This window comes from Carettochelys insculpta, chromosome 8 (assembly GCF_033958435.1).
Source record: "Carettochelys insculpta isolate YL-2023 chromosome 8, ASM3395843v1, whole genome shotgun sequence".
Classification (NCBI taxonomy): domain Eukaryota; kingdom Metazoa; phylum Chordata; order Testudines; family Carettochelyidae; genus Carettochelys; species Carettochelys insculpta.
The window spans coordinates 50,033,604-50,046,329 of record NC_134144.1 but is presented as its reverse complement, the minus strand read 5'-3'; the positions used below and the strand labels follow the sequence as shown (position 1 = coordinate 50,046,329).

The window sequence follows — 12,726 nt, the reverse complement described above, 5'->3', positions numbered from 1 at the left end:
ATGGAACATAGGAGAGATTCTAGAGGACTGGAATAGAAAAATATAGTGCCAGCCTATAAAAGGGAAAGTAAGAAGAGAATTACAGACCAGTTAGCTTTACTGGAAAGAAAATGGAGCAAATTAAGTAGTCAGTTTGCAGGCACCTAGAAGATAATAAGGTAACAAGTAACAGTCAGCATAGATTTTTTCAGAAGAAATTATGTCAAACCAATCAACCTGTTTTCTTTGACAGGGTAACAAGACTTATGGATAAGGGAAAGATGTGGTATAGCTTGACTTTAAAAAGGCTTTTGATACTATGTCGTGTGACCTAGTCACAAACAAACTAGGGAAATACAACCTAGATGGAGCTAATATAAGGTGGGTGCATAAATGGGTGGAAAACTGTTCCCAGGGGATAGTTATGGTGGTTCATTTAAGTCTGGGTGGGCATATCAAGTGAGGTCCTGTATGGATCTTTTCTGGGTCTGGTTCTATTCCGTTTCTTCATGTGTGATTTAGATAGTGATACCGAGAGTACACTTATAAAGTTTGCACGATACCAAGATGGATGGGGTTACATGCACTTTGAAGGATAGGATTATAATTCAAGATGATCTGGAAAAACTGGAGTAATGGCCTAAAGTAAATAGAGGAAAACTCAGTATTGCACTTGGAAAGGAACAATCATTTACACACCTACAAAATGGGAAATGACTACCTGGGAAGGAGTACTTTAGAAAGGTGTCATAGGTGTCATAGTGAACCACAAGCAAAGTGTAAAATCAATAGTACTACACTGTTGCAAAAATAAAATAAAAATTGTGTGTTGTATTGGCAGCAGTGTTGTAAGCAAGAACTGAGAAGTGATTCTTGTGCTTTACTCCATGCGGATTAGACCTTAACTGGAGAGTTGTGTCCAGTTCTGGATGCCACATTTCAAGAAAGATGTGAACAAACTGGAGAAAAGTCCAGAAGAGACCAACAAAAATGATTAAAAGTCTAGAAAATATGACCCGTGAGGGAAGATTTTAAAAATAGGTTTACTTAGTCTGGAGAAAACTAAAAAGGGAAATAATGGTTTTCAAGTTGTGGGGAGTGATAGCTCAGTGCTTTGAGCATGGATCTGTGAAAGCCAGTGTAGTGAGCTCAGTCCTTGAGGGGGCCATTTAGCAATCTGGGGCAAATTTCAAAAGACCTGCAGGGATGGCACCAAGACAGCAGGGGACTGGACTTGATGAATTCCCAAGGTCCTCTCCAGCTCTATGAGATGTGTATATCTCCATATATTTAAAAAAATTAAAAAGTACTTCAACAGCTGTTACAGGGATGAGGGAGAAAAAGTGTTCTCATCTTTTGATGGAGAACAAGATGAAGCAAGGGAGATTTAGGTTGGACATTAGGAAATGCTTCCTGTCTGGCAAGGTGATTAAGCACTGGAATAAATTGCCAAGGGAGGTTGTAGAATCTGTGTCATTGGAGATTTTCAAGAGCAGGTTAGACAAACACCTGTCCTGGATAGTCTAGATATTTAATACTGACATAAGAGCAGAACTTCTTAATGTCCCTTTCAATTCTTTGCTTTGAACAGAGTTTACATATGACTTGCCATAGAGCATATTAATAGATTTCTCATACTCAGTACATCCTCTAAACATAGACAGATCATTATGGGATTTCACCTCCTTGGTGCACAGAAATTTTGAAGGGTACTGGACCAACATATGCGATGCCCACTAAACTCCGAATTCACCACGTCTGCTTTGCAAGTGCAGTTTTCCTCAACCTGTTAAAGCAGTTTCTCTTGCCTCATCTTTTATGTTCAGTATTTAAAACTTTCTTTTCACTGTAATTCTTTAACATTTGCCTGTTAAGATTCTCATCACCTTTGAAGATCAGAACAGAGCTCATGCTTGTTGTAGTCTGCCTTCTCCTGTTATAAATCATAATTTTAGGAACATATTTGTAATAGAGAATAATCCAAAGTAATCATAGTTCCTCAAAAACAAACTGGCTTGCATTTAACCGTGTATATTGTAGTAGCTGTACTCTTAGCTTGGAAACAGTATGGGTACCTAAGAAGCTATCTGATTGGATTGTGTGACTAGGCAAACACTGTAGTTGTTTAATGAAGGACTCCAGAAAATGGTTTAGGTTATGCCTAGACATACATGTATTTAAGAGAAGAGGTACTTTTTGTAGTCAACTTTTATACATCAAAGTAGGGAAGGCTTCTGTGTTAAGGCAGGTTCCCAGATGGAGACTTTCTCTCAAATAAACTTTAAGACTGATTAATATTATGGCAGAAAAGGCAAGATTTTGTATTTTGGTTTGATTTCTTCTAAATGCTCTAGATTGGAGTTATAGTTCATGGTCATTACTGTCTAGTCTGTTGGAGTGAAGGAAGAGTCTTCTCTGGATTATTTTGTTTGTTGGTGTGTTTTAAATGGAAACTTCTGTCATGGTGTATTGTCATTATTGTGAGTCAGACAAACAACTACAACAATCTGAAAATATAAACAGGACTGGTCTTTGCTGAGGAGTGGTTTCTCCACAGATACACTGATTTAACTAATGGCATGACTGTAAACCCATTTGGGTTATGTGATGAAAACCACGTGTGGATGGTCATAAATTCACTTACACCTGGTTTGTATTTTTTTAAACTTGACTGATGCATTTAAAGACACAGAAATCAATATAACCAATTTCAAACCAACATTTTTGCATGTTAAATACAAAGTTCTCTGCTAAGGCAAGATTCTAGCTGAGAGAGAGGGGTTCTGTAAGACTATTGACTTGCACAGTTCTGTTGTCTCATTCTCTTCTCCCCTTTGAATATGACCAGGTGTACTGTGAAATTTGTGTAAAAAGATCAAATTTAGGGACCTTCCATAGATCAGCAATCTTAAATCAAGAGTAGAGCAATAAATAGTTAATAAAGCATTATGGGCTACTCAGAATACTAATACGTGTTCTGTATATGGTGTATATATAATTTGTTAATATCATATGCTTCTAATGTATTTAAAACTTTCAGCTGGAACATGGAAATGTATCTCAATAGTTATATTATGGAAATACAATGTGGGAAGTATTTTCTTCAGAAGTATACATTGTAGATAATTTCAGCGGGGGAAATTATAAGCATATTTTCTATACATTATCTTTTTGTCCCTTTAGTTTATAGTAAACTGCATTGAAATTTCAAGCTACTCATGCTTATGAGTGGTAAAATAAAGTGAGCTTTCAGTGACCTAGATATGAGCACCCTTGATACTTTTTTAACAAAATGGTTTTCACCTTTTGGGTTTGTGTATGTATGCACACAGAGTTTAAATAGGAAATTTAGATTGTGCATAGTAATCATTTTATATCTCATTTGTACCACGATTTTACTTGAACCTGTTTTGGGAGGCAGAGGACCGATAGATTACAGATTAGTTGTTTTGAGTTGCTAATCGCCATTTTAAGATGGTTACAGCTGGAACTTTAGAGTCATCAGTTTTTCATAATCATGTTAAATATAGTAAAACTCATCAATTATGTAATCTAAGTAAGCAAAATATTTTTGGGCCAAATCCTCAACTCTTCATTTATACAAACTTCCATTGACTTAATTGGAGCTTTAATGAAGTAAAAATAGCTTATGATTGACTTGATAGAAATACTGTTTCTTTCTTGTAACCATACTTAGGGGTTGGTGCAGTGAACAGTTTATTCATAGGGTTTATGCAAGGATTCACCAGGTCAGATTCTGCATTCTGACCACAGGCCTTCAGTATATAATACTTTGCTAAACTGATGCAACTTACATCTTCCAGATTTTGCTTAGGTTAAAGATCTTACTAATATTCCATCTACTTTAATAGAATCGAAAGAATGATGAAGCCTCTTATGAGAAGATGTTGAAATTAAGAAGAGAGTTTAGCAGAGCCATAACAATCTTGGAGATGATAAAGAGAAGAGAGAAAACAAAACGGGAGTTGTTACATTTAACATTAGAAGTTGTGGAAAAAAGGTAAAGTTGCCACCCAGTATTAACTATGAGAACCCCACTTGATATATTTATAAAATACTGATTTAAATAAAGGAATTTTATTCTATCTTAGATGCATTGTCACACATTTTGTAATTTAAGCTACTACGCATGTATGTATACATGAGTTTTGAACTTTTTTGTTTAGTTGACAGTTTAAATATCACTGTAAAAGTTATAAAACTGAAAATTGTATTTGTGGTACAGCTTATTTATTTGATGATATGATATTCCCACTAAAATGTATAATGGTCCGCTTTTATAACTTTCAGGTACCACTTGGGTGATTATGGAGGCGAAATCCTTAATGAAGTCAAACTTAATAGATCTGACAAAGAAATAAACATCACTTCAGCAACGTTGCATAATGGAAACCACCACAAAGTTCAAGAATGTAAAGTTAAGGTAAATGTCTTTTGTCCACATGACACATCTTGTTGCTCTGAACAGCTCTTATGCTTGGGTTGGCTAGTCAATCAAATGTACAGAGTTTGGGACAAAGAATAAAAGATCGTCTCTAGTCTGAAAAACAAAATAGTCTAACATGGTTCAGATATCTAGGGTTCATTGACACCTGGCATCACAGTTTGCCTTTAAATAAGAATAATGTAGTAGAATTCTTTCTTTGTAAGGAGACACAAATATAAACACTTAAATGTGATTTTTAAGGTCCTGTATCACATACTGAGACATATTGTGAACTACAGCTCTCTTGCCTCCTATTAGGGAGTAGAGCTCTGATTTTTTTTTTTTTTTTTCCAGCAGCACAATCCAGGAATACTGATAGCTATGGGCATAAACATTCCATAGCACAAAGATGAGAATATTAGTGAAATGTGGGATGTCAATAAAAGGCAATGAACGAGTTACAGAATTCTAGGGATTGACATAAACTAGAAATTATACATCAGAAATTGAGGCATATTAGCATTTCCACACAACTAGCTAACTCAGAAATACAAGCTGTACTATTTATTTTGTATTATCAGGGCTTGGTAAATAACTGAGCAACGAAGATTTTCAGGAAAGTCTTTGGATTGTGTGTTAGTAGTTTTGACATTTTTTAGAGCTGTGCACTATTGTTGTCAACCATTTTTGTAGTTCTTATTTCCTCCCTCATTGACAGTGTGATAGCATAAGAAAATGCAGCCTGTTAGTGGAAAACAGTGCAGGCAATGTGCGAGCCTTTTAATTTTGGAGAAGCATGACAAGCTACCAGGAGGGAAAGGCCTGGAAGACTTAATTCCATTCTACTAGTCATGTGCTCATTAATTATTTTGACAGGCTGAGATCGGAAGAGCAGCGAGCTGACAAATTTTGTGAAGTGTTATTATTTATTTGCAGAAGAGTGTTTTTCCTTAACTTCAGTCTGTCTAGGGTGAACCACTATTGATGGAGCTTTATTTTTTGAACCTACTGAACTTGGGAGTGTTTATAACATTGGAAGAATAGGGCTGAAAGAATCCTCCATAGCTAGAATTTTGGACACTAAGTACACAGCTCAGTTTTTTGTGAGTTCAAGCACTGGATACACTGGATGAAATAATTGATCTTTTGGAGAGCTCCCTATTTAAATTATCAGTTGGAGAAGTGCCTAAGAAATAGCCTTAACAAATATTTGAAAACTCCTGGCTCAGATGTATCAGAAGAGAAGAAATGCATCAAGAGCTCAGTTATAATCTAGTCCAATAGAATTGCCAAGAAGTAGTGGAGTTAGTGTTAAACATCTGTCCTATACTGATTTCTTTTAACATAATGCTTACCTTTATCTGTTTGTTTTACTTATTGCTTCCTGAAAAACACATTCTTATAACTGAAAAACCAAGAAGAAAAATCCTATAGTGATATCTCCCTCTCCTTGGTATTGGGTTGTTCAAATAGATGTAGAATAGATTGTAGAATAATTATCTGAATATTCTAGTTTTAAACTTTGCATGCAAGGTGCCCTCTACTTTCAGAGTCTCAGTCATTTCCTCCCTGTTTGTTAAAATCATATTTAGGACAACCTCCACCACCTTCTGAAATTAAAAAAAAAAAAAAAAAATGTCTCCAATGCTTTCCAAGTACTTGCTGAATAATCTGTGCCCTGCTGTGTTACTTTCCCAATAGATGTCTGGATAGTTGAAGTCCCTCATCACCACCAAGTCCTGTGCTTTGGATGATCTTGTTGGTTGTTCAAAAAGGCTTCACCCACCTCTTCTTTCTGGTTAGGTGTTCTGTAGTGGACTCCTGTGATTATATTATATTATTTTTATCCCTTTTATTCTTACCCAGAGACTCTCAGGAAGTCTGTCTCCTCAGGTGCATCTCAACCTCAGGAAAGTGTATAGATTTTTAATACAGAAGGCAACAACTTCTCCCTTTTCATCCTGCATAACCTTCCTGGACCATGGGTATCCTTCCTGTACCCTTCTATACACCAATAGTCCAGTCATGCGTATTATCCCATCAGGTCTTTGTGAGGGCAAGTATGTCATAGTTGTGTTTATTTACTAGTTCTTCAAGTTCTTCCTGCTTGCATTGGTCTACAGACAGCTAAGATAATGATTTGATTTTGACTCTCCCCCTGCCTTGTTTCTGTTTTGTGTTTCTTTTATAGCCCATGGCCCTCAAATTTCTGACCCATCACATCTCCCAGAACTCCATGTTTATGACTTAACCTGTGGGCTTTGATCTCCTGCCACCATCTAATCTAGTTTAAAGCCCTTGTTGCTTGGTTAGCCAGTTTATGTCCAAATACTTCCTTCCCCCTTCTGGGGGAACCCCATCTCTGCTTAGCAGTCCTTCCTGAACCAGCATCCCATGGTCAAAGAAGCCAGAGCCCTCCTGGACACCATCTTTGCAGCCAGGCATCAATCTCGGGATGCATCTGTCTCGGCCAGAAGAAGTGAAAAGAAAACCACCTGTCCTCCTGATTCCTTCACCTATACCCCCCAGAGCCCTGAAGTCACTTTTGATCTGTTCAGAGTCATGTCTCGCAGTACCATTAGTGCCCACATGGATGAGGAGCTTAGGGCAGTATTCAGAGGGCCAAATGATCCTCAGGAATCCCTCTGTAGTGTCCCAGTTTCACATAAACCAGGATATTTTCCTCACTGTGTACTCTTCCAAACCTTATGCTAGTAGCAGACAATGCACACTTTCTCTTTAGATATCAGGCATGTCCTTGGTTTTTTGTATAAGCGTTCAAAACCATTTTGAAGTTCCCATAGCTGTTTGTATCAGTAGCAGAAATAATGAAGGGGCTTCCAGTCTCACCTCAGCACATCTCAACATGGATCATGTCTTGCATTAAGGTGTGCTGTGATTTAGCAAAGTTTCCAGTCCCAGCACCATTGGCTCACTCCACCAAAGCTCAGGCTTCATCACCTGCATTCATTGTGTAAATGCCCATGAAGGACATATGAAGATCAGCCTCTTGGCCATTTGGTTCACGTCTTTATTTCACACTGTGCAGTCTTCCAGAAGTCTAGGGATAATGCAGCTTTTAGTAGGACGGTGTCACAGTCTGTAGCCAAATAATATCCAACTCCTTTTCCTGTGGTGATGCAATTTGAAAATCACCTTACTGGAATGGGCACGAGCAGTTACTTAAAGAAATGGTTACTTACCTCTTGTCACTGTTGGTCTTCGAGATGTTTTGCTCATATCCATTCAAAATCTTGCTCACCTCTCATTCGTCGGAGTGTTCTGGAAAGAAGGAACTGAGTAGGTAGCTTGTCAGCGGAGAGCTATAAATGTTTCCATGAAGGCACCACTCCAGGAGGCCCCCCCAGACCATCCAACAGGTGTTGCTAGAGGAAAAAACCTTCTGATAATTGTGCACACCCCAATGGAATGGGCATAAGCAATACATCTTGAAGAACAACAGTTACGAGAGTTAGGTAACCTTTTTCTTAAATCGGGAGAGGATCAGGTTGTTAATATTTCCCCTTAATCCAGGAGTCCTTCTACTCCAAAATCACATGTAACGATGAAGCACAGAATTAAATACTGTGTAGTATAAAGATCAATATACTAAAAGCCTGGAAGACAGAGGAGTTTAATTGCCTGTGCTTACCTGATTTAAACAAAATAAAACACTGCCTCCCCCCCCCTCCCCCCTTGCAAAAAACAAAACAAAACAAAACCTGATCATTCTAACAAGAGCAACTCTGAATTTTTGAAACTAGTTAGCCTCCGTAGTCTTCAGTCAGTCAAGCCCAAGGAAAGGAAAGAATACATAGAGAGGAAGAAAATGGGAATACCTTTTTTTCTTTTATTGTTTCCACTTGGGACAAAGCAGAGTAAGTACTGTGCACTGAATGTTATTTGGACAGATGGTTCTCCTTTTGCTGAGCTCTGAGAGGAGATGACACATCAAGAAAGAGAAAAAATAAGCAGTGGCAGATATCAGTATCCACGCATTTACAATCTAGTAGACTACAACATCTGTTCTCAAGTTTTTTTAAGTGTGGGGAGAGGGCTAAGCCGGGTAAGTGGCTGCTACAACTGGTTTTTTTCTGGTACATAAGAGAGAGAGTCTGTCAGAGATGCACTATACTTTTACAAAAGCATACGTTGTGGATACACTTCAGTTTTATAATAATGAAACATCATTTAGAAATTGAATTAATAAAAGCACATTGCATAAATTTAGCGTATTATACTTGGAAGTTGATTGACCTATTCCTTCCTTGAATCATTCCAGAATACAATTTTTTTTTGGTTTCCATCATTTGTGGGGAAAATAGTTCATGAAGACATTTAATTTCTTATTGTCTTTTATTGGGTGATTTTAATATAATAATGTTAATATTTCAATTAATTAGATATGTATGTGTTAAATATAATTCAGGTTTAATTTTGAGAGAGAATTTCCAAACAGAACTATGACTTAGTTTTTATTTAACACTAGTGCCACCTCCTGGTTAGCTAAATTAGTTGCAGGCAGTTTTCTGTTACAAGAACTTACTTGCATTGTACTGTGTGTGCTGTTTGCTTTTTGTTAAGGCAAAGTTCTAGTAAAACATAAACACAGTACATCATTTACTTTTGCAAGATCAGGTTAATATTCAAAGAACCTGGCTAAAGATTCCATCTTGCTAAGTGGAGAGCCCTCCTCCTCTGAGCATTCTAGAAAGCATGTTCACATTTCTAAATACCTATCCATTGTGCTTTGTATTATCAATTATTAAACTAACTTCTGTTGCTTACATTAACTGCAATCCCAGCATTGGTGCTGAGAAGATAAATTCTTAGAAAAAACTTGTTTCCATGGCAGCCAAACTGTGTCTGTTTATAACAAAAAAGGAGAAATTGAGGAAAAGCATCTGATCAAGTTTTAAATTATCTTGAGAGTTATGAAGTTCAACTACTCCTTTTAAGCATTTATTCTTGAGTAAAGTGTTTGATTTAATTTTGATCAAGCTTCATACTGTAGATTAATTTTGATTAAATGAGCTGTTAAGATGAAATCTAGTAATAATTGATGGCACTGTAATCTAAACAAGAGGTTATTGAGTGATGAAATAAAAAATAAATAGAATAAACCCATATCATTCTCATTCCATATCCCACACAAATTTTAAAATGTTTACAAGAATTGCACGTCCTGTAGCTTAGGAAATAGTTTTGGATAACAACATGAATGGGATTTCCAGCTTCAAGGTATTGAATCGATTAGTCCAAAAACACCACACCTTCTATCCCTCCTGTAGTCTAGAAAGATACTTGTTTTGTAAAAAAGATATTTCAGTGGCCCTTCGATTAACTCTGAGATTGCAATAATGGTTTCCCAAGTGTGTGTCGTGAAAAGGGTAGTTTAAGTGAAATAAGGAATAATTTTTTTCTCCTCTTCTGTACAAACAGCATCCGCATCACCCATCTCTTAAGGAAGAGGCTTCAGATGTCCGTCAAAAGAAGCATCCAAAGAAGTCTAAAAGAGAGAGTATAATGACATCTCAACAGGCCACTGAGCCATTGCCTGTTATCAGTAAGAGTGACATTAAACAATATGACTTCCACAGTTCAGATGAAGATGAATTCCCCCAGGTAATAGTTAACTAAAATTAAATACAAGTGGTTACTAAAAAAGGTGAAAAATAAAAACTGATTTCACTTTAAGTGATCTAATCTCAGAACCAGTGGGTATATGGCTTTCCAGATAAGAGATGGTGGTTAGTTAGGTTAGACAAACACTTTTATATGGCATAGTCATGTAAAATAATTGAGGTTACTTCTGTTTTTTAACAGGAACAGAGCAGCCTAGCAATGAGAGGAAGGGACTGGGAGAAAGATAGGCACTCTAAATTAGCTTAATAATAATTAACGAACTTTTGAGAGAGTTCTGAGGTCCACTGAAGCAGAGTACTGCATAAATATCCAGTGTGAGAATTACTTATGGAGCATCAAGTTTTTATTTCAAATACACTGCATTTTAATGAAATCTGTGTAGGTGTTTGTGCACCTGCATTTTAGAGAATCCTCTTCCACCATCTGTTTTTCTGACAAATGCTGCTACAGAAATAGTCTATTATAAATTATATTGGAAATGCTTTCACATTTGATTTTTTCCCCTAATATTTCAGGTATGATTTTCTCAATTTTAAGTGTTAAAACAGATGACTTGGGCTGGCAGTTTTGGCAGCTATGGTCCCCAGTAGATTAAGCACAGGACTGGGAGTCAGGAGATGTGGTTTTATTGCTGATTCTGCCAGTGATTTGTTGTTTGATCATGGGAATGTTATACTTTTCTGTAGTTCATTCCCCTCCACCCCAAAGTTACAGTTTGTTATCCAACATGGTAAGCTATTTGAGAAGCTCTGCAAAGCACTATGTAAATGCAGGGTAGCATGACTCAATACAGACTAAACAAAAGTTGATTGCTTATGACTATATTTAATTATTAGTGGCTTAAATTTCCATGAAGTATCTTTGTAAAATGTGAATAGTGTGATCATAGAGAGTGAATTTGCTTGTGCTTCAGGTACCCTCCCCAATATCAGAACCCGAAGAAGAAAATGATCCTGACGGACCGTGCGCTTTCAGAAGAAGAGTGGGATGCCAGTATTATGCTGTAAGAATTTTTGTTGCTGTTTTTAGTAGCGTACTGGAAGCATGCTAATGATAGGAGTATGTTTTTCTGAGCCAAACAATTACGTGAGTTGTTTTAGTCAATCCAAAGAAAATCTTCACAACATCTTTTCATCTTGTGCTTGCATTTCTTTTTTTTAAATTTTAAGCCTTACCCCTTTTTTCTTCCTGTCGATTCAGTAGGCACTTCAGGATCACTTAGGGTACTTTGAGCTACTCAAATCAACCATTGCTGATAGAAAACATGGAATATAACTTTTATAGTTTCCCCCAATTAAAATTTTTCCCCAGTTTTCATATTCTGATACAAATATCAAGGGTTCTGAGCTAGCACGCAAGTCTGGAAATTCCATATGATAGCACATTTAATTGAGTGCTTGTCTGTACAAACAAGGTAAGATGTAAATCTGTCTTGCCATAGCCTGCTGTGTTCTGACTGCTCATGTGGACCGTGCTGATTTGCATTAGTAGTTAATGTGCTTTGATGTAGTCTGGTTTAAAAAGTCAGTATTTGTGTAGATAAGTCCTGGGTTGGCTCTTATAATAATTAGGACAACTAAGGAAATTTAAACTGTGAAACCATGTGGAGTCATCTAAGGCTGTGTCTACACAAGCAAGTTTTTTCGAAAGATTTTTTTGAAAGAAGGGACTCTTTCGAAAGAGCCCATGGAGCATCTACACACACAAGGCGTTCTTTCGAAAGTAAATCAAAAGAACATGGTAGTCCTTTTGAAATCATTCTTCCTTTTCCATTTCAGGAAGAGCGCCCCTTTTGAAAGCTTCTTTAGAAAGAAAACATTTGTAGATGCTCCACAGGGCCTTTCTTTTCAAAGAACAGTCTTCATTTTGAATCCCTGGCCTGCTCTTTCAAGAGAGTAGGGGGCTGTGTGGACACTCTCTTTCAAAAGAGCTGATCACTCTTTTGATCTGCTTTTTTGTGTGTGAGCACACTCTTTTGAATGAAGTTCTTTTGGAAGAGATCTTCCAGAAGAGCTGCTTTTGAAAGATCTCTGTAATGTAGACATAGCCTAAATGTGTACGTGCAAAAGTTACTAAAAAGAATGTTATTTATTGTAACTGCTGTATAAATCTACTTCTTGAGTCAAGGAACTTAAATTGTCCAACCATAAAAGTTTCCATACCAACTCACTAGCGCAGGGATGGGAGAGGAAGAAATAAGTTACAAAATTAGATTTAAAATACTCTTCAGCACAAATAAGAGAAGATCTAAAATATATTTAGTTTTTCCGCTTCTGAAATTCTTTTTTGCTAAACCTTTTAGGAATTTATTTGTTTTGAATATCATATGTTTTATTAAAGCATATTTCTGTGTTTGCCTAGATAGTCTGAATATAAAGTCAGGATTTTAGTAAGGACATAGATGAAAGATAATAAAATTCTGATCTTGTTTTATGGGTTCGGAATACGTAGAAAAGAAAATCTTCTTTGTTACTTGAGCCTTAACTTATGAAAGCACTTATTTTACTAAGCCCTGTTTGCTTTTGTCAGACTTTTAGAAGCAAGCTTTACTTTGAGACGTCTCTGAACATTTTTTCCTGCTGTGTGCACAAGCTGCTGCATCACGGAGGGAAAATAGGAGGCCAGTGTGATTAGTAAACTGGCTGACTCAATCC

At 36.8% G+C, this 12,726-nt stretch overlaps 1 protein-coding gene across 1 annotated transcript in view; it reads left to right on the top strand.

Moving 5' to 3' along the window:
• EPC2 (enhancer of polycomb 2) overlaps positions 1-12,726 on the top strand; it is an 86,771-nt gene that overhangs the window by 51,386 nt on the left and 22,659 nt on the right. Inside the window, exons 5-8 of the mRNA XM_075000897.1 lie at positions 3,852-4,000; positions 4,291-4,423; positions 9,869-10,051; positions 10,986-11,075. Of these exons, the coding sequence (XP_074856998.1) occupies positions 3,852-4,000; positions 4,291-4,423; positions 9,869-10,051; positions 10,986-11,075 (555 nt within the window). The remainder of the gene's footprint in view (positions 1-3,851; positions 4,001-4,290; positions 4,424-9,868; positions 10,052-10,985; positions 11,076-12,726) is intronic.